The sequence below is a fragment of the Panthera tigris genome, chromosome C2 (genome assembly GCF_018350195.1).
Source record: "Panthera tigris isolate Pti1 chromosome C2, P.tigris_Pti1_mat1.1, whole genome shotgun sequence".
In the NCBI taxonomy this organism is placed as follows: Eukaryota; Metazoa; Chordata; class Mammalia; order Carnivora; family Felidae; genus Panthera; species Panthera tigris.
In genome coordinates, this window is record NC_056668.1 from 71359379 (window position 1) to 71381018 (window position 21640).

The 21640-nt window shown below is 36.2% G+C and overlaps 1 protein-coding gene across 5 annotated transcripts in view; it reads right to left on the reverse strand.

The window, feature by feature from the left end:
* Nucleotides 1-262: 262 nt before the first annotated feature.
* Nucleotides 263-21640, reverse strand: part of UBXN7 (UBX domain protein 7) — a 57689-nt gene continuing 36311 nt past the window's right edge. For all 5 annotated transcript variants that reach the window (XM_042998399.1, XM_042998398.1, XM_042998396.1 and 2 more), the window contains 6 exons: nucleotides 16674-16820; nucleotides 15303-15393; nucleotides 14306-14433; nucleotides 7770-8163; nucleotides 7550-7629; nucleotides 263-6206 (listed from right to left, as the gene is read on the reverse strand). In XM_042998399.1, the coding sequence (XP_042854333.1) occupies nucleotides 6045-6206; nucleotides 7550-7629; nucleotides 7770-8163; nucleotides 14306-14433; nucleotides 15303-15393; nucleotides 16674-16820 (1002 nt within the window). In that variant the 3' untranslated portion in view covers nucleotides 263-6044. The remainder of the gene's footprint in view (nucleotides 6207-7549; nucleotides 7630-7769; nucleotides 8164-14305; nucleotides 14434-15302; nucleotides 15394-16673; nucleotides 16821-21640) is intronic.

Consider the following 21640-nt stretch of genomic DNA (forward strand, 5'->3'; position numbering starts at 1 on the left):
CTGGGTGGCGCAGTCGGTTAAGCGTCCGACTTCAGCCAGGTCACGATCTCGCGGTCCGTGAGTTCGAGCCCCGCGTCAGGCTCTGGGCTGATGGCTCGGAGCCTGGAGCCTGTTTCCGATTCTGCGTCTCCCTCTCTCTCTGCCTCTCCCCCGTTCATGCTCTGTCTCTCTCTGTCCCAAAAATAAATAAAAAACGTTGAAAAAAAAAAATTTTAAAAAATAAAAAAAAAAAAAAATAAAAAAAATAAAAAAAAGAAAATACTTTTCAGAAATGCTAAATTGTTTTACTGAAGTAGTTCATATTGGATTGCCCACCTCTGCTTTTAGATCATATGGCAAATAAAGGCTTGAACCAAAAATTACCATGTTTATGAGAATGACTGAGATTCTAAGCAGTACAGAACATTCTGTAGGACAAAGAAGGGAGGAAGGGTATCATGGAGCTAGCCGTTCTATATACAGAATAAGAGAATTCTTAGGTACAGAGAGAAAATGAGCTATAAAACCATTTGCTTCAAATTCTTCCCTTATATATTAATTTATGAAAAATTAAAAATGTTATACATTCAAACTTAGAAATGGAACTTCTTAAACATAGCTAATTTCATTAAAAGTCATGACTAATTTTCAGAAAATGGATATCCAAAAAATAGAGAATAGAGAATGGAAAAGTAAAAGAGAAGGTAGGATAAAAAGACTTTCTAATTCACGGCCTCATAGTCACATCCAATAATTTAGTCACAAGTTCACTTCATGGGAAAACGATCAAAGTCATCATAATCTCTATAAAAAAATATTCTTGATTCTAAACTGTCTCTCTAGCAGAACTGACACACGGTTGAGTCAAAGACCAAAATAACCAGCACCGAAATACCAAATTTCTACATAACAAGAGAAATCAAGATAGTGCCTTGGTATTCTCTGTTGGTTATTTTCTGTACTAAACATTCTTGCCACTAATCTAAACTGTGCACAATGCAATACTAAGTGTCAAGGCAAGACAATGATTGATATGCTATGCAAGGCAAATCAATGAAGTTGAATATTCATAGGACACAGCTGTCTTCAAGTAGCCTTTTCATCAAGGCTTGTATTACTGGGAAACTGCCATGTTCATCAGTAGGGTTGGTTCTTCCTATCTCATTTAATTTTACACAAGCCATCACTTATTCAGCAACCTGCATCCCATGATTTACTATTGAGTAGTTAAGTGAAAGAGGGCCAGACTGACAGAGAGAGAGAGAGAGAGAGAGAGAGAGAGAGAGAGAGAGAGAGAGAGAAAATATGAACAACATAACAGAGATGCACTCTTGTGGGATAAGAAATATTTTTAAAAGTTGGTCTAATTAGATCTTGAAAAAGTTGTTTCTGCTAAAACCAAGTGTAAATTTTACAACTTAGTCAAATCAATTTCCTAACAATTGCTCATCCAGTAAAGTGCTTTAAGCACACAGGTAAAATAAAATTTAATTCTGGTGTCAGTGAAATATTTGGTTCTCATTAATTACATTTTAGTCCTACTTAACACTGATTCAAAACACAGCATGAAGTTTTTAAAATTGATGAATTGTGTTTAAAAGATCATTACTAGGTCTAGAACTACGATAGTCTCCTTTTTGGAGATTTGGTCACACAGTGAGGTTAGATGAAGTTACTGGGAAATCTGGACACAGAAAAAAAGCGAAAGAACTGATTAACAAGTAAACTTTTAATTAGCCTAGGGATAATATGTAATAAAGAGGAGAAACTAGAAGCATAAAGGTTTAGAGTGGAAAGGACTTCAGAGGTAATCTCATTCGGTGGTCTGCAATCTGTGGGTTCCTAGAGTTTTTGCAAAGGGTCTGCAATTTCATATGCACATTTTCTCCAGCTATGGTCTTAATGTTATTAATATGTAACCCCACAATTCCCCACCCCTGCCAAACTTGAATAAGTCCTTTAACGTGAAAAAACAGAACTACTGATCCAGTCCAATTCTCTATTAGTATAGCAGAGCTGTTACCCGAGTGCACTCATGCCTACATACAGTGCCCCTCTATATATTTCATTCGTACTTGGGTAGAGAAATTAAATCTTTCCTTCACTTTCCAGCTGCTAGTGGCTCCCTCTGGTATTTTCCTAAGTGTCCAAGTGAGATCCTTGCTAGCTAAAATCTTTAGTCCTAGGATCAATAATCCTTTCCTACTTGGGTGCTGGATATACACTACCGATAAACGTTGTGCCCTAAGTCTAGCAGTTACAAAAGGTGGAGCTAAAGAATACAGGTGAGTCAAAAACTCTGAGCTACAGAGTTTGCCACTTTTCAGTTTTAGTTTTCTGTGGCCTTTCCTAACGAAAGCCTACACAAGTCTTTCCCTTTTCTCAAGTTTTATTGTAATTATAGTTTAGCCCCAGAAAGGTAAACATTTACATGTTCTTCAATTATCTCATGTGTAGTGTGTCTTTCCAACTGGATAAAACAGGAAGAAACCAGGTATTAGACTTCAAGACATTTCCAACTTTGATTAAGGACTCAATAAATATTTGTTGACTTCTAGAGTCAAGGAAGTAGAATTTTATAGAAGATTTAAAAATATACACATAGCTCAATTTAGGTATGGATGGGACAAAGAAAACTGTATCTTTTCCAAAAAATGGTTTAAAAAAGATAAAATTATTTTTTAGCCTTTCCATCTATTCTTGGCAAATAATGCCACATATTTTCCTTTCACATTTTTATCAGTGCACCGTTTTAAAAAAGGAATAATCAGTCCCTCAAAACAGTGGTGTAAATAAGAATTTACAGGCATAGTGCAAATCCCACAAGCTTTAAAAGGAAACAAACCAAACGATAATTTACAGAGCCAAACACAGGAAGAGAACCTTTTGGGTAAATTGATTCCCCTGTTGTGGGCGACTACAGCAAGGGAGTAAAAAAAGCATGGATTCTGGATGCCTATTTTGATTTTGTCAATTACTAGCTGTGACATCCTGAGCGGGTTCTATGAACTTCACTTTCTTCCTGCCTACAAAATGGGGAAAGTGTGTATTTTGTAGAGTTCATAAGAAGATTAAAGGAGAAAATGCACATAAAGTACCTAGCACATGCTAGTTACTCAGAATTAGTTCCGCATTCTTCCCTCTGTTCTTTCTTTGGCTGTTCTTTCTCTTCTCTGGTTCCTTTCTAAATCAAATTCAAAAGATGTTTCCTGTCACTTTTTTCCCCCACTAATTTTCATTCCATCTCCCCATCTTTGTTTCTTGTCCTTCTCAAAGTCTATCTTGTCCTTTTCCTCCCCATCTTTTCTTTTGAGCTGTTTCCAATACCTGTAAGGAATGACTATTTTTAACTAATCTTACTAGCCTCATTTAATCTATTCAGTAAAATCTTTCCTCCAAAGAGCAAAGGAATTTGCAGAGCAAAGAAGAAGACAAACTGGAGGAAGCATACTCCTTTAGTGAATTGAGTTCATGAGCGAAGCAGTACTCCTTTTTATACTTACTCTTCCCATGTATAATCCATAATCCCTCCCCCATGGGCTTCTATATCAAGCCCAGGATAATTACACTTCTGCCTCAAAATAAAATAAAATCCTCTACATCTTGTACTCTAAAAACACCAACTGTATCTAAGTTGGATCAGTATCTCATGCCCTAAGTCTTTGATATGCTTACTTAAATCACTTTATATTTACTCGGTCATCTCACAGTTATCCAAGTTGAAAAAGTCACTTTGGTTTCTCATAAATGGATATGCCACGGCTGACCTCATCAAAAAGAACTACATCCTATCATTAATGAGCATGTCTCGGATTCTTGAGATACGTTTTAGAGAGAAGTTAGTAGGTAAAAGAATGAAACAGAGTCCCACAGGGAAAATTCTTGACTTCACATTTTTGACAGATTTGGACTTTAGCTGTGACTTTGCTGAGAGTGGAGATGGGTGCCAACACAGCACCAAAGCTGGGCATACCCTCAGTTCTTACCCTGTGCCTCCCTGAATTTTTAATTTCTGACTTTGTCTACTACCAACAATTTTTAAACCTTCTACTGCACCTTTGCTAGTATATAGCTCTATTCCTCAGATAGCAAGTATATTATCCAAGTTCAGAGATACAATTGAGGAATTAACATGAAAACCATGTTTCCTCAATAAATGAGAAGCTGCTAGTTAGCCTCGAGAGCCTATGAGAAAAACACCGAAATGGTATTACTCAGTCACCAATCTAAAGAGAGAACTTTGACTCAAGGTATAAATGAAATTGTAATTATATAAATATATTTATAAATATTTATACAATTATATACTTATACATAAGCACTTACACAGACTTAGAAAAAAATGTAAGAACATTAATTCAAAAGGACTCACTAAAGAATAAACAGAATTTTCCATGATTTCCTTGAGGAGATACATACTCATTCTTTAGGAAGGGTCCCTCAAAATCCAACCATTAGAAACCATATTCTCTAATTGTGTACTAGCAACACAATAAGCATCTTTTTTTTAATCCCCACGTTGCCGAAAGAGTGATCTTAAAGTAGATGGAAACCTAAAGGTCTCTGAGCAATAGCAATTTATGTTCCTCAAGTAGAAGAATCAATCAATCCAAATCCCCAACTGACAAAATAGGTCCATTCTATAGAACAAGTTAAAGTTCTGATTTTGCCACCAGAATCACTACTACCCCTTCAGAGGACTCTATTTAAAGCTCAAAGTAAGAATTGAGCATATGGTGAAGGTGATAAGTCAGACAGTATTACATAGATTCAAGATGGCCTCTTCTAAATAATACTGAAAAAAGCTTTCACCAGCTAAGTCTGAATGTGGCTTTTGTCGGCAGAAGAACCCCACATCTGAAGATTACTGGTAACCTTCTCCACCTCCCTTACTAAATGTTGTCTTATAAACTGAATTTAAAGGTCTTTGCCTTAGAGAGGCTTTCAGTTTTGATACCTTTTGCAAGAAAACGGTAGAGGAATTAAGCTCATTCAGTCACCAGAACCTTTTAGGAATTGTTCCAACCAGGGGTAAAAAAATGAATCATTCTTTCTAACCGTAGGAACATGGTTAGCAACTCTCAGCTGCATCTTTTTCTCCCCCCCCACCCCCCCGGGACATACATAAGTATGCCTTAAAGCACATAGGACAATCAATTACCATAGTGGTTACAACCACAAGCCACTGTACTGCATGATTAATTGAACAGTTGCTCTCCTACAGATCACTTGTGGACCCAAACAATGGAAGGGCCAAAGGAACTAATATGCTGTACTGGCAGAAACAGCAAGCACCTTCCTATCCCAGTCACCAAAATCGCCTCACTAAACGTCCGTTCCAGGACTAGCAGGATCAATACAATTTATAAAGTAATAATGAAGAAAGCTGTTTCAGGCTAGGATATTGAAAGCCACTCCATGCTACTCACCCTATATTTAACACTCAATCTGCCAATAACACATATCATGGAAAATAATTTTAGGTGGGAACATGGGAATCCTTTGAAAAAAATTTTTAAATATAATGAACAACAATTATAAGGGATGCTTTTTCCAGGTAAACAAAAGCCTGAATATTTTGTTACGTGATATTTCTTACATGAACAACAAAGCGTTATAGAATTTCTTTTCTCTACCAAAAATGGGGCTTACAAAAAAAAGGAGGTTGTTCTTATTCTGAATCTAGCCATTCTTTTACCAAAGGAGCCTGAGGAGTAACATTATCACTTGATCCCAAAAAAGTGCTATGCAAGAGACCACTTATTGGAACATGCATTTCCTGCAGCCAGTACTAGGAGGTCTAATTCTTTCACTTCCATTTGGTCACCAGATTAGGTAAGAAAGAAAGAATAGTAGGAAAAAGAAGAAAACAGAAGAGGAGTGAAAAAGGGGGTTGGGGGAAGAGACTGAATATAGGAGAGAGCAAGAAATAAAACAGAAGGCAGGTGACTTGCTTGCCCGACTTTGGCTCTATGGTCCTATGAGCCAAAATGCATACTTAGTGACATGGTATCTCACAGGAAAAGGGATAAAAGGGGTAAGCTGAGAGAGGTCAGGCCATGATGTTAATTTCTTTCCTGTACAAAGACAGTCTCTTGAGGACAAAGGCCTGCCTCTTGTAATGTAATGTCATAGTCCAGATGAGAGAGTTTCCTTCGAGGGAAGTTGGTGAGAAGTTCAAAACGTTCATTTGGATATCCTTTAGACTGGACATGCTTCACCAAAGCCTATGAAAAACAAGAGAAAAGACAAAAGCTGTTAGATGGAAATAAAAAGAAAGAATATATTAAGGTATTAAATAGCCTATGTTCATTTTTATCATGTCAGATGAGATATCTGAAGTTTAAGTTATTCTTTCACATAGCCAAAGCTTACCCTTGTGGAAGGGCCAATATAACTCTTTTGATGGGGAGATAATAAACCTGTATCCAATAATTTAGGACCATTAAGTGATACTGAAATATACAGGATTATGTTTGTTTCTCCAATAAACCCAATTTCTATTTGTAAAATTATTGTCCTCTTTTGAAACATTTTATCAATTTCTTTTCTTTTCATCAGAGAAGATATGTCCTTCAGTCTACCTACAGACAATCTTGCCTCCAGTGCACTGAATCCCTTCTTGCCTTCTTAGAAACTGTGCCACTACAGAATATTCCTTTGCAAGTATCTTCAACATCTCCCTCTCTACAGATGCTTCCCATCAGACTTACACATGTTCAGTCTTTCCTTCAATCATTTTTTTTCCTCTGGTTATTGCCCATTCTCCCACTAGCTTCAAAACCAAACCTCTCAAAACAGTGATCTATACTTGCTCTGTTCATTGTCTCGTCTCCCATTCCCTTCCAAATGCTAGACCAGGGAGATAGCTCTGGGTATCAGCACCAGTGGCCACAGCCTACTTGTACTCATAGTCTTGAAGAATCAGATTAACTATCTCCTGCCACAGCAAGCAGCTAGGTATGGACACTTGATCTAAGGGGGATTCACTCATACACTAGGCTAAGCCAGTCAGACCCATTCTCTTTTCCAGGGGTTAGAAAACACAGAGGAAAGGCCCATTAGCTGTGGACTTCAGAGGAAAAGGCCCTCAAGCATCACTAAGATGAACCATGTACAAGCTGAGAGGTAAATAAAAACCACCAGTATAGAGAGAAGAATGGTGTGAAGCAGAAAATCACAAGAGGGAAACAAAACAAGCCCCATGAGAGAGACATAGGAAAACAATCTTGGTTCTTAACCCCTTTGCAGTTTCAGCTACTAGGAAACCCAAGAGCCCCACTATAATGTTCAAAATAACCACCCCACTCCCCTTTGCTAGGTAATAACTTCAGCTGGGTTTCTATCCCATGCAGCCACGAACAGAAAATCCTTGACTGGACAGACCCTATGTAACTTGCCTAAGATAATTCAAGAAGGTAATAAAATACTTAGAATTAAGATTCACCACAGTAAGTTTTCAGTTAGGGGCCAGACTAAATACCATCTATTTCAAAGACTCATAAAGCCAATTATGCCAATTAATTAGTTTCTCTGCTTCACGTAAACACTTCCAATTAGATATACTTACCAGCAGTTTAGCTTGCTCTGGAAGAGTGATCTGTTCCCTTTTTCCATCTGGATACCGCAACATCAACTGTGCTTTTGGTCCTAAAGAAAGAGTTTAAAAAAAAAAAAAAAAAAAAAAAAAAGATACAACAGCTTAAGACAGAAGACTAATGTAAACAAATATATAAACCCCTCCAGTAACATTCAAGTTTTAAGTAAAGCAGGTCTAGAATGTAACTCACCATTTACATCTATGCCCTCCACTATTCCATCTGATTTTTCAGGTGACATCTCTAGTATTTCTGAATCCACGGCTGGCAATCCTTGGTGGTTTGTGGCTGTTCCAGGCTCAGTTCTGGCTGGGGGCTCAGTCAGTGGCCTTCTATTCTCCTCTTTTCTATGCCCCAAATCTTTATGGGGAGATTTTCTGGACTTGGCAAGATTCTCTATCTCCTCTTCTTCATCAGAGCCACAAACGGATATGAACTCCTCACTGCCAGAAAAAAGTTCAGATTCAGATTCTTCATCTGAGCGGCTATCCTGTTTTGTCTGTGTTGAATCAAAGTGTGTCTCTTGCAAGGAGGCTCTGATGGCAGCTTCTAGCTGGCTGTCTTCACTTGCATCTATAAGGCTCTCCTGCAAGTTGCAGTCATAAAACATGGGTGGAAAGAAAAAGAAAACAGTTAAACCCAAAAATAGATAAAGTCAAACAGGACATGAGAAATATAACAGCTTGCCAATATTATTTTCTGCTGAATGTTTCTCTTTACTAAATTTTAAGCTATTTAAGTGCAACAACTTTGTCTTACACAGCCAAGATGGAATGTATATTTTAAAAACAAAAATAAAACTGTGCTACGACCTGCCACAACGGTGCTGCAAGCACAAGTTTTCTTTACATCAAAATTAATAAAATCAAGAAAACGGTTTATTCCTGGCCCAGAAAAATACAAGAATTAAGGTTTTAAATATAAAGCCAAACACTAGTTTTTAAAATACTCAATACAGAAAAGGATGTCTACCTTGCGCCTTATTATATTCTTCAACTAGCACTGCTCTGACACAGAGAGGATAACAACAACTCGGTAATCATCATTTTGCAAAAAATCTAACAGATCTGTAACATTCAAACCAAAATAAAACAGCATATAATAAATAGGGAAAAACAACAATTATATTTTCCCAAGCTTAATTACAATGAAGGTTTTCATTGTGATCATGAGAAAAGCAAATTCCAACAGTTTTCCACTAGGTAAAGTTCTGTCACAAGTATCGCTAAACTGATTAAGTTACAAAATATGGGTTTTTTTGAATGGAACTTATTTAGATCCTAACTCAAATCATTAAAAAAAATTTTAGGGGCGCCTGGGTGGCTTGGTCAGTTAAGCGTCCGACTTCGGCTCAGGTCATGATCTCACGGTCCGTGAGTTCGAGCCCCGCGTCGGGCTCTGTGCTGACCGCTCAGAGCCTGGAGCCTGTTTCAGATTCTGTGTCTTCCTCTCTCTCTGCCCCTCCCCTGTTCATGCTCTGTCTCTCTCTGTCTCAAAAATAAATTTAAAAAAACGTTAAAAAAAAAAATTTTATAAGTTAACAAAATTTTGTAAATTTTGTAAGCTGAACAGTAGACATCTCCTGATATTAAAGAATTGCTGTTAATTAAGGACGTGTTACTGGCATTGTGATTGTGTTTCAAAAAAATAAAGATCCTTTATTTTTTTTGTTTTTTTTTCCTTTTTTTATTTCTTTTTTTTAAGAGTCTTTATCTTTTAAAGATACATGCCAAAGCATTAATGAATAAAAAGTGAATTCTTAAGATTTATTTCAAAATAATGTGAATAGGATGGAATATAAATGAAACAAGACTGGCCACATGCAATAATTACTGAAATTAGTTAATGGATACATACAGGCTCAATAAACTCCTACTTATGAATATGCTTAAAATTTTCCACAAAAAGGCAAAAAATATATGGGTCAATAACAAAAACTAAAGGAACCTCATTTTGGCTTTTGTATCATATAACAAAAAAAATTAAATCATATAGCAAAAAAAAATTAAGGAAAAAATGTTGAATAAACTTAAGGCTAAGCTACCACCAAAAAAAGGGTAAGTATGTGACCTGCAATGGCTTTTAAGTGGATTGCAGGTTCATAATAATGACGGTGCACAGCATGCAGTTTGATTTTAAAGACTGTCTAACATGGCAGACACTACAGACTTCCTATCCAATATCCATTCTCCTTTCTTTCTTTACTTACAGAATCCTAATCATGTCTATAAAAGAAAGCACACCCAGCTAAAAAATTCCATTTATCAATTTCCCTTTCATCTAGAAAAAAATTGTGATATGGAGCTAGAGAAGCACTTACAGAGAAATTACAGAACTCAACACACATAATAGAAAAGTCTGAAATTAATGACTAAGTTTCCATCTTAAATAAAAAAAGTACCCACACAGAAAAAGAAAATGAAATTAAATCCAAACGGCAGAGAAGGAAAGAGAAAGAACAAAAATCAACAACCTAGAAAACAAAAGAAAAATTATTAAAACCAAAAGCTGGTTGTTTAAAATCAGTAAAACTGATAAGCCTCTAATCAGATTGTCAGGAAAAAGAAACCACAAATTACCAGTAACAGGGGATTAATAACAATCACTATAGATGCTACAGGCATTAAAGAGAATAACAAGGAAATATAATGGACAGCTTTATGTCAATACATTCAACACCTCAGACAAAACGGACAAAGCCTTGGAAAGACAAAACCTACTAAAAAGCTCATTAAAGAAGTAGTAGATACTTGAGTAGTCCTATATCTATTAATAAGTTGAATCTGTAGTTTAAAACTTCCCACAAAGACTCCAGACCCAGGTGGCTTTATTGGTGAATGTCATCAAACAATAAGGAAGAAATAAAATCAATTTTACACAAATTCTTCCTGAAAACAGAAGCAGGAAAAAACACTTCCCAATTCATCAAAAGGCCAGCATTAACCTAATACCAAAACCAAAAGAAGGCATTACAAGGAAGACAAAACAAATGACAAAGAAACTATAAACCAATATTCCTTGTGAACATATAGACCCAAGAATTCTTGACAGAATTTTAGCAAATCAACTGTATCCATAAGGAACATATAGCTAACATCAAAGTTAATGGTAAAAGAGTGAATACTTTCACCCCTACACCAGAAGCAAGTTAAGGATGTCTAATCTCACTACTTCTATTTATCTTTGTATTGGAGGTCCTAGTTAAGAAAAAGAAAAGGCATAGAGATTGGAAAGGAGGAAGTAAAATAAGTCTTTATTTGTTGACGACATGACCATCTATATATATATAAAAAATTCTAGGGACGCCTGGGTGGCTCAGTCAGTTGAGTGTCCAACTTCGGCTCAGGTCACGATCTCGCAGTTCACGTCGGGCTCTGTGCTGACAGCTCAGAGCCTGGAGCCTGCTTCAGATTCTGTGTCCTCCTCTCTCTCCGCCCCACCCCTGCTTGTGCTCTGTCTGTCTCTGTCTTTCAAAAACGAATAAACATTAAAAAAAAAATTCTAAGGGATCTACAAAAAAGCTACTAGAACTAGTAAGTAAATTTAGGAAGGCTGCAGCCCACAAGGTCAATATACAAAAACTGTAAAATATTGTTCAGAGAAATTTAAGACTTAAATAAATGGAGAGATACATGTTCATGGGTCTGAATACTCAATATTGTCAAGATGTCAATTCTCTCCAATATGATCCATAAAGCAATGCAAATCCAATCAAAATCCCAGCAGCTTCCCTTGCTAAAAGGCAACCAATAGAATGGGAGAAGATATTGCAAATGACATACTGGATAAAGGGTATTCAAAGTCTATAAAGAACTTAACAAACTCAACACCCAAAAAACCAAATAATCTAGTGAAGAAATGGGCAGAGGACATGAAATAGACACTCTTCCAAAGACGATTTCTGGATGGCTAACAGACACATGAAAGATGCTCAATATCACTCATCATCAGGGAAATATAAATCAAAATCACAATGAGATACAACCTTATACCTGTCAGAGTGGCTAAAATTAACAACTCCGGGAACAACAGAAATTGGTGAGGATGCGGAGAAAGGGGAACACTTTTACACTGTTGGTGGGAATGCAAACTGGTGCAGCCCACTCTGGAATAGTATGGAGGTTCCTCAAAAAATTTAAAAAAAGAAAGTGACAAACTGATTCTAAAACTTATGTGGGAACACGAAGGATCTGAAATAACGAAACAACTATAAAGAAGAATAAAGTTGGAGAACTTACACCACGCAATTTCGAGATTTACAAAGCTACTATCACTAAGACAGAGAAAAGTGCTGTAGAGAAAGACATAACATAATCACTGGAAGGAAGAGTCCATAAACCCACACATATATGTGATCATTTTTTGACAAAGGTGCAAAGGGCAATTCAATGGAGAAAGGATAATATTTTCAACAAATGGTGCTGGAACAAGTGTACAGCCATATGCAGACAGACAAAAAGCCCCAACTCAACCCTATCCCGACACCATATACAAAAATTCATTCAAAATGGATCACTGACTTAAGAGCTAAAAATAAAAAAAACATGGGATAAAATCTTGGGTTAGGCTAAGATTTCTCAGATAAGAGACAAAAAGCACAAAGTCTAAACGCTGATAAACTGGATTTCATGAAAAATTTAAAATTTGCTCTTCAAGGGGCGCCTGGGTGGCTCAGTCGGTTAAGCATCTGACTTCGGCTCAGGTTATGATGTCGCGGTTCATGGATTTGAGACCCACATTGGGCTCTGTGCTGACAGCTCAGAGCCTGGAGTCTGCTTCAGGTTCTGGGTCTCCCTCTCTCTCTGCCCCTCCCCCACTCATGCTCTGTCTCTCTCCCTCAAAAATAAATAAAAACATTAAAAAATTTTTTTAAAAAGCTGTAACTTTTTTTATACCTGGCTGGCTCAGTTGGTAGAGCATGTGACTCTTGATCTCAGGGCTGAGAGTTTGAGTCCCACATTTGGTATAGAGATTAAAAATAAAAAAATTTTTTTTTAAATAGCTATAACTTTTCAAAAATAAAATAAAGGCTAACTTATTACAAACATAAAAGCAAATAGATATGCCCACATGACATGCAATGGCTTTGACTGCAGATAATGACACTCTGTACCATGTATGTTGATTTTAAAGAATGGCACTATATCAGACACTACTAGTTTCCTATCTCATATCCAGTCTTCTTTGCTTTCTTAACAGGACCTTAATTGTATTTGTGCAAGAAAATATGTCCAGCTAAAATAAGCAGAACTCTTATCTGTATCTGTTTACTTTTGTACAGAGGCACTACCCCCATCTTCCTTGTCCACGCTTGGATATAATGCCTGGGAGCAGAGCATCTATATTGTGATTGTGTGAACAAGCCAACAGTAAGGATGGGGGGATGGGAGGGAGGAAGAGGAGAAATCTGGTTTCTTGACATCCACAGAAGTCACATTCTAGACTGCCTGCCTCGACTTCTTGTTGAACAAAGTAGATGTCTTCTTTGTTTAAGTTGAACAAAGTAGATGTCTTCTTTGTTTAAGTCATTATCTGTTGGTGTTTCTCTTGCACACAGTTGATCAATATTTGTAACATTCATAGAATTGTATCAGAAGTGGGGTCTGAGGTACTGGTCACCCAAATCATCCCTATGTATTTGTCCAATGTTATGGTCCCATTCTTTCCCACTAAACGTCTTACTTTTCATAAGAGACCTGGTGAAGTTGTTAACTTAATTTATGTTGTTGTAATTCAGCAACTCACAAGCTCAAGCTCTGGTTTTTGAAAATATCAGCCTTAGGTATGACTGCAAAAGATAAGAAACTCTCTTAGGGCAATTATAAAGACTCTTTGGGGTTTTTTTGCCTTAAAAAAGAATTCTACCTTAGCCAAACTTCTCAGAATAATGAAAAAAACAAAAAAAGTTGAATCAATGTTTTAGTTTTGTACTACTGTAACTACCTCAATAAAAATTCTCTACGGGGAAAAAAAGAATTCTATACCACTCCTTGGCAAGCATGCATACCATTCTGTGCCTGTGTACTTTATTCTAGGTGATAAACTTAAGGAACAGTTTCATAACTGCATTATATGGACTGCTAAAGTCATATCCTTTAAAACTAATTTTATTCTCACTGCCATCAAACCCAAATAGCTCCTACCACCAAATGAGAGTCCCATTATCTCTGAAGGTCTCTTACTCACCACCAATCTTGACTTTAATTATCAAACAGGTCTGCCCCATAATAGCATATTATAGAAATTAAGTACAGAAATAATCTCTGGGTGGGCCAGGGAGCCAGACCCCAAAGCTATATAACCAGTACTAATGTCCAGCTACACTATGAAAGCTGTCTAGGAAAAATACCATTTCTACTGCTGCTTAGACTTGGATACCAAATGCCTGACATGCTACCCCTGAAGAAGTGGATTCCTCTGTCACCGGGCTTGCCGTTATCAGTTCTCCTACCTACCGGTACATATTCACACTGTTTATTTCTAAATCCAGGTCTCCGGTCACATGCCCTTACCCTAACTGCAAAGGAGACTAGGAATATGAATCTTATAATCTCACTGAGAAGATAGAACACCTATGTGGGAAATTATCAAAATATAAGGAGGGTGTCTAAGATGTGCAGCCACAAACTTTAAACTTTTACATTATTACCTTTACTCAAACATTTTTCACAAGATATTTATATGCAATTACACTTAACTGCCCATCACCACTTCTCAGTCATACTTACTGAACGGGCACATTTTTTGGGGGGACTGCTAGAAAGTCCATCCAGTTGCCCATGTTCACCCAGAAATCCTGTCACTTGGTCCAAGAAAGAAGATACATCTAACTGGTGCCACTCTACTAGCTTCTGACCTAAAAATTAAAAACCAGGGTATATAATAAAATCAATACTCTTTCCAAATATTCTCTCATTAAATATTTCTTTTGGTATATGCATAATTAAATTACTGGGAACACACTCCACCCCTCACCAGCCTAAGTTACATAGTATGTTCAATAAACTAGAGGATACATTAATTATAATCAATCTAAGAGATTCCTGGCCATCATGACAGGGCAGCTACTTTACCTGCTGATATCATTAACTGCTATTTAGGAAGAGGTTCAGACAAAGCAGTATCTGTATGAAACTCAAATTAATAATAAAACTAACTCTACCCTCTGCTTCTCTGATGGGATTACAACAGCCACTGAACAATCTTAATATTTTAATGATAGAAAACCAAAGGAGATTCCTTATAAAATAACAAGAAAGAAAAAGTTATTCTTTCAAAGGACAAAACTATACAAAAATATAAAAATACTACCATCTCCCAAAGTTACCAGAAACAGACTCCTAAATATATACTTCATAGATATTTAAATATTTCTCAAGGACATGAACAAAAACCCTTCATCTAAAGTATTACAAATAATTTTCGGGATGCATGGGCGGCTCAGTCGGTTAAGCATAGACTCCTGATTTCGGCTCAGGCCATGATCTCACAGTCCAGGGATAGAGCCCTGTGTAGGGCTCTGCACTACAGTGCAGAGCCCACTTGGGATTCTCTCTCTCTCTGCCCCTCCCCTGCTCATGCTCTCTCTCTCTCTCTCTCAAAATAAATAAATAAACATAAAAAAAACCAAATAATTCTGAAACTGGATCCAAGTCAAATATTAAAGGTCATTTAGATAAGTGAAAGAGAAATAAGTTAAAGGCTGTAAGCTGACATAAATCTTACCTGTCCGTGGATCCAAGATAGAAACATAGGGGAAATCCCCTAGCTTATAAAACTGTATGTATCTCTGACCTTCTTCACTGTCGTGATAAACCTGTTAAGTCATTGATATTAAAAAAAAGTGTCAACTATATCTTTGTTAAATATACCAACAGCAATTAATTATCCAAATACGCCTTTGTTAGATATATGGTTGGTATATGTTGGTATATGTTAGATTTTCACTCCTGTCTTAGATAATTAAAGTCATCTGATGTGAACTCCCTCAACTTCCTGCCTTCAATGCCTCTGGAAACTTGTATAAACATATCACTCTGTTCTTTCTCTCTTCCCAGTTCAGAAGAGGTATTGCCCTTCCTGTTGTTATCTGTCCATCCATGTCATTCCTGACTTTCAACCATATACATCTTAATAAATCACAATGTACTATATATTACATGGTTCAAGTGCCTGGCATAATGCTAGGCAAAGAGATAATCAACAAGTGCTGAATAAAAGGTTACCATTCAGAAAAATCATGTTGAATTTAGGGGCCTATAACACATGAGAACAGGCAAATCAATAGCATATCTTGCATTGGGAAAAGAATTAAGTTCATTCAGAAGTTTTTATTTTCAATTTATTTTTCATAAAATAAAAAACCAGAGCAAGATCATCTAACCTTAGCTTGGATCATTTATATAAAAAGAAACTAGAACCAGTAAGACCCTAAGTGATAAATGTAAGGACACACAGATGGGAGTATCAAACTCAAGCTAAAATCTAGGCCTTGGTCAAATGTTTTTCCATTACTTCAAGAACTTCTATATCAGTACTGTCAATTATAGTAGCCACTAGAACATGTGGTATTGAAGCACTTGAAATGTGGCTAGTCAGATACTGGTTAAATATAAAATACACACCAGATCTTAAAGACTTAACACCAAAAAACAAACAAACAACACCACTTCATATTTTAATATTAGTTTTATATGAGAGAATGTGACTTTATAAAAATATATTAAAATTAATTCCACTTATTTCTTTTGACCTTTTTAAATGTGGCTACTGGAAAAATTACTTATGTAGCTCACATTATATTTCTGTTGAATAGTATAGTTGTACATTCTATTGAAATATATCAACTCTTCTGAGATATAAATACTACATGGCTTACATGGGTTGGTTCTTTTTCCTCCTTCCCTTAGGAGTTCTTCATTGCTGACCTTATTTTCACTTGTCCTTACTACTTCAGCCATTATGGGTAGTTTTACTTTTTCATATATCACAATTTAACTGTTAATTTTTTTCCCATTTTATAACCTACTGCCTCCTCCCCAACATCTCATACTACAATAGTAAAATACTACAAAAATTTTGATTAATTCTCCTCACCTGCCAGAAAATGAAATGTTCCCGGATAATATTCTTCACAGCTTCATTGCTCCACACATCACGGTTGAGGCACTGGCATGCAAAGTCTTGTACATTTTGAATGTTTATCATTAGCCACTTATTTTGCATCTGGCCGCACTCTTTGGCCTGTAGAGTAAAGTTATATAACATTTGTCAGAAACACTTTCCATTTGGTAACTGATATGTTTCAGAATTCAGAAGCTGTCCTCATATAAATACAAAATTTTTTCTCAAATATGACATCTAGAGTTTTCAGTATCTATACATTAATTTGAGTATATGTATGTAATTATAAGGTTCATTTTCAAGCATTTTTCAAATTTAAATGAACTGCTTTTCATTTATACACTGTTATTATTCTAATGGCTAGATTTTTTTGTACATTAAACATCTTTACCTAAAAAAGATTCCACAAACTAGGTCAAAAAATCATGTAATTCTATCATACCATCTCTTCCAATCCCTATCCACAAATATCTCTCCTTTTAAACAAATGTAAGCAGTATGTGTCTATTGCTATTTTATAGAACTACCCTAGACATTTCAGTAAAAGCTGTTGAGGGTTTCTTCTCTTGGGGTTACTATTCCTAAGAATGGGTTTCAAAAATGAGATCACAGGATCACAGACTATTTCAGAATGATCTCCAAGACTCCCCAATGTATAATACAAATATCAATCTTGAGTATGTACTTTTTGCCTCACAGTTCCTCATTATCACAAAGACCTAAGAAATGTTGATGAACAGGAAAAGAATGGCACAAAAGCAAATGAGCAAATGCTACCTCAAACCTCTGCACAGGAAGTGAAATGAAAGCCATAGTTTTGAATAATTTTGTCCTGGAACAATATTCTTTTCCTAATCAATTTGACATGGGAAAATCTTAAGAATCAATTAACTCAGATTAATAACAATTGAAAAACATAACATTTTGAAAGTATCATAAAATGCAAAACTAAGAATATCTTCTGTTTTAAGGTTTATGCAATCTTGAAAATACTATTATCCTATTGTTTTGTATGAATCCCCCAGAGAAAATCATTTTCTAATATTCACTACTGATTCCACAAGTGAAAACCCAAGTTCTAAAAAGAATTATTCATGTATTTGAGTCAGGAAGCTGTATTCAAAGGCTTAAAGTATATAAATATAATAACTCCTTGCTCCTAGGACGTAGTAGTGCCCCACTTACTTCCTTACCTATAGCATGCATACAGATTTCATAAATGAGTAGTAAGTAATTATACTGTTTTAATGGAAGAAAAACTATTTGAGAATAAAGAAAAAATTAACACACAAGGTAAATTTACATCTGCCTCGACTACAGCACTTGACAAGGAAAAAAATGTGTAACGTCAAAAATAATAAAAGTCCAGGGGAGCCTGGGTGGCTCAGTCGGTTAAGCATCTGATCTCAGGTCAGGTCATCACAGCATGGTTCATGGGTTTGAGCCCACGTCAGGCTCTCTGCTGTCAGTGCAGAGCCCGCTTTGGATCCTCTGCCTCCCTCTCTCTCTGTCCCTCCCCAGCTCGTGCGCTCTGTCTCAAAAATAAATTTTAAAAAGCTCAGAGTTTAAAAATGATGCATTCATTTGATTTCTATTTTTCAAAAATTCATTCATTCACATTCATGCTTTCATTAGTTCAGATTCATTCATTCACCAAGTATTTGAGTATCTACTATGTTTCAGGTACAGTTATGGATGGTGGGTATAGTAGTTACCAAAACACAAAAACCCCTGCTTTCTTGAAGCTTACATGGGGCAAAACCTTGTATCAGCCAAAACATCTGAAGATCTATTAAGAAACTACTGCTAGAAGGAAGGAACCACAGAAGATACAAATTTCATGCAAAGCAACATCTGGACTAACTATAAGAGAGTCTTAACACAATCTCACTTAGTATACAAATTATATGAGTCAAGGGCTAGAGGTGTAAGTGGACCATGGGACAATGATGATCTTCCCTCTTGGAATCTATTAGGCTGTTCTGAGTCAATATTTAAAAGCCATTACAGGGAGACGCAAGGGTAAATATGGCTACACCAAATAGGTATGTGATGGGATTTATCATGACAAGGCAGAAACAGTAAAGACTAACCTCTCTCTCAGTCCCAGACAGATCAGGAAAGTATGAAAAACAAGGATATAGAGGAAATATATATATATATATGTATATATATACATATATATATATATATATATATATATATATATGTATATATATAAAACACTAAGAAGGAATATACACAGTACTTTCTTATGGAAATGTTAATTATTTTTATTCACATTTATAGCAAGTACTTTTGAAATTACTCTTAGTAATTAGGACTAGGTGCACGTGTAACTGAATGGCAACTTTAACAAATATGCATTAAGGAATATCAGGGAAATTGTTCTGACTCTTTCTGTACGATGTACTCCAGATTATGCCATTCAATCATTTAACACAGATTTAATGAGGGCCAACCATGTACCAGAAACTCTCCCAGGCACTGTGGAACAGTAAATAAAACAAAGTCCCTGTGTTCATGGAACTTATGGGCTAGTGGAGAAATAAGAAAACCTAAGAAATGTTCTGTTGCCCAGGTCAGATCATTCATCCTAAGTGCTATGCTCACTCAGTTCCAGCTACACGGGTTTTCTTGGCTGTATCAGAAATAGGCCTAGATATTTCCAGTATCAGTACCTTTACACTTAACTATTTTGTCTGCTCTTCCCTTGGACATTCCTATGATTCATAGTCCTTCACTCTATTCAGATTTCTATCAAATCTCATCCTTTCATAATCTTCCCTGATCTTACTATCTAAAATAGTTCTATCACAATTATAGACATATGTGAAATTTATGAAATCAATCTTGCTTTTAATTTCCATTAAGCACACTTGTACCTTTAAAAAAAAAAAAGTTTACTTATTTATTTGGGGGGAGAGAGAGAGAGAGAGAGAGAGAGAGAGAGAGAATGAATGAATCCCAAGCAGGCTCCGCATGCATGGTCAGAGCAGAGCCCAATGCAGGGCTTGATCCTGTGAATTGTCAGATCAGGGCCTGAGCCAAAATCAGGAGTTAAGACACTTAATCAATTGAGCCACCCAGGCACCGACAGTGCAGAGCCTGCTCGGGATTCTCTCTCCCTGCCCCTCTCTTGTGTGCACGCATGCACACGTACTCCCTCAAAAATAAACATTAAAAAAAAAAAATAGCCCTCTCTCCTTCCCTTATTCTATTTTTCTTTCTCCCAGCAACTATTATAACCTGAAATTTTTCTTCCTCTCTCCCTCCCCTTCTGCCTCTCTCTCTATATATATATACATACCAAACATACATATAAAATATATATATATATACACTAAATATATGTTATATATTATGTTTTTTATTTGTTTATAGTCTGTTTCTCCCCCTAGATTATAAACTCTTTGATGGCAAGAACTCTGTAGAGCTTGTTTATCACTATCTCCCTATGGCAGAAACTGCGTACAGGTACCAAATACCCATTTTCCCCTTCTCCCTCTTAGTAACAGAGCCTCCAATTTTTGCTAAGCATCTGGATTTCCTAGTGTCTCTTACAGCTATGTGTGGCTATGTTGTTGAGTTCTGTTTAATGGGATGTGAACAGAAGTGAAATGTACAACTTTTAGGTTGTGCCTTTCAAGGGAAAAAGTGTGCCCCGTCCCCCCCTTCATGCTGGCTGGAAAGCAAACAAGGTGGTGAGCTATCTTGAATCATATGAATAGAAGCAAGCAAGACCTAGGAAACAACAGTGAAATGCAGAAAAAAACTCCACTCCTAATAACTTTATATAGCAGAACCACTAACAATCTGGACTTCTATCTTGTTTTAAGCTGTTTTTTTTCTTCCTGGTCTCTCTCATATGCCGTCAAATCTTTATCCCAACAAATATAATCCCCATTACCTAGAACAAGACCTTGTAATAGAAGGCTTTGATAAATAGTTACTGAGTGAACAAGTGAATTAATCCGTTTCTCATTTGGTTAGCATGAACCAGAACACTTGAACATACTCTACCTCTAGTTACACTAAGAAAGTCCAGTTTCTAAACCTGTAAAACTGTAGCTCAAATCTACATCTAAAATGGTTCCCAAACCTATGGCTTTTGCCTGAGCAGCCAGTGTCCCTCTAATTTTTAACATTCACCTCCTTAATCTTCAGTGACTTAATTTTGTATATTACCTCCCTAATTTTTATAAAACTAATGGATTTACCACTAGCCATAATTAAATGCCTACCTTTTGTGGGAGTGTTTATATCATTTAAAGACTTGTAAACAATAAAGCTTAATATTATCAATAAATAAAAGATAAGATTGCTGCGAATAATATAGGTCATGAAATACAAAGAAAAACAGGTCATATAATAACTTAAAAGTGAATCAAACTTCAGAGGACAAGATCAAACAAGATTCACATTTTCCCTCAACGAACAAGCATCAAAGTAACTGCTATTATGAGCCCAAAGTGATCAAACGAAATCAAACTCAGAGTTATTTCATTCAGCCCTGAGCAACTCAGAAGCTACTAAAAATGGGAAACATGGCAAAACAAACTCAAGTCCTTTTTGCCTTTTATATTGCTGCTATTCTCTCAATGGCTGAATTATCACCAGAACAGTAGAGAGGATACACAGCTACCATATTAAGATCACAAGGCAAAGAAAGAAAACATCTTTGAGCTGACTAATGAACACCAAAAACTCCCTCAATCAACTCTAGTCTTCTTTACACGACAAAAAGAAATGCTTGTTTGGTCAAATCACCATCATTTGGATTTTCTGTTACTTGCAGCCAATTTACTCTGAGATTTTACAATTCAGAAAATTAAAACTGAAGAATGGGCTTACAGTTAAATTTTTAATCCTGAGTATTTCATTTAGGCCACTATACGAATATGTCAAAGTACAAAATCTTTTTAAAAAATCAAGCATAA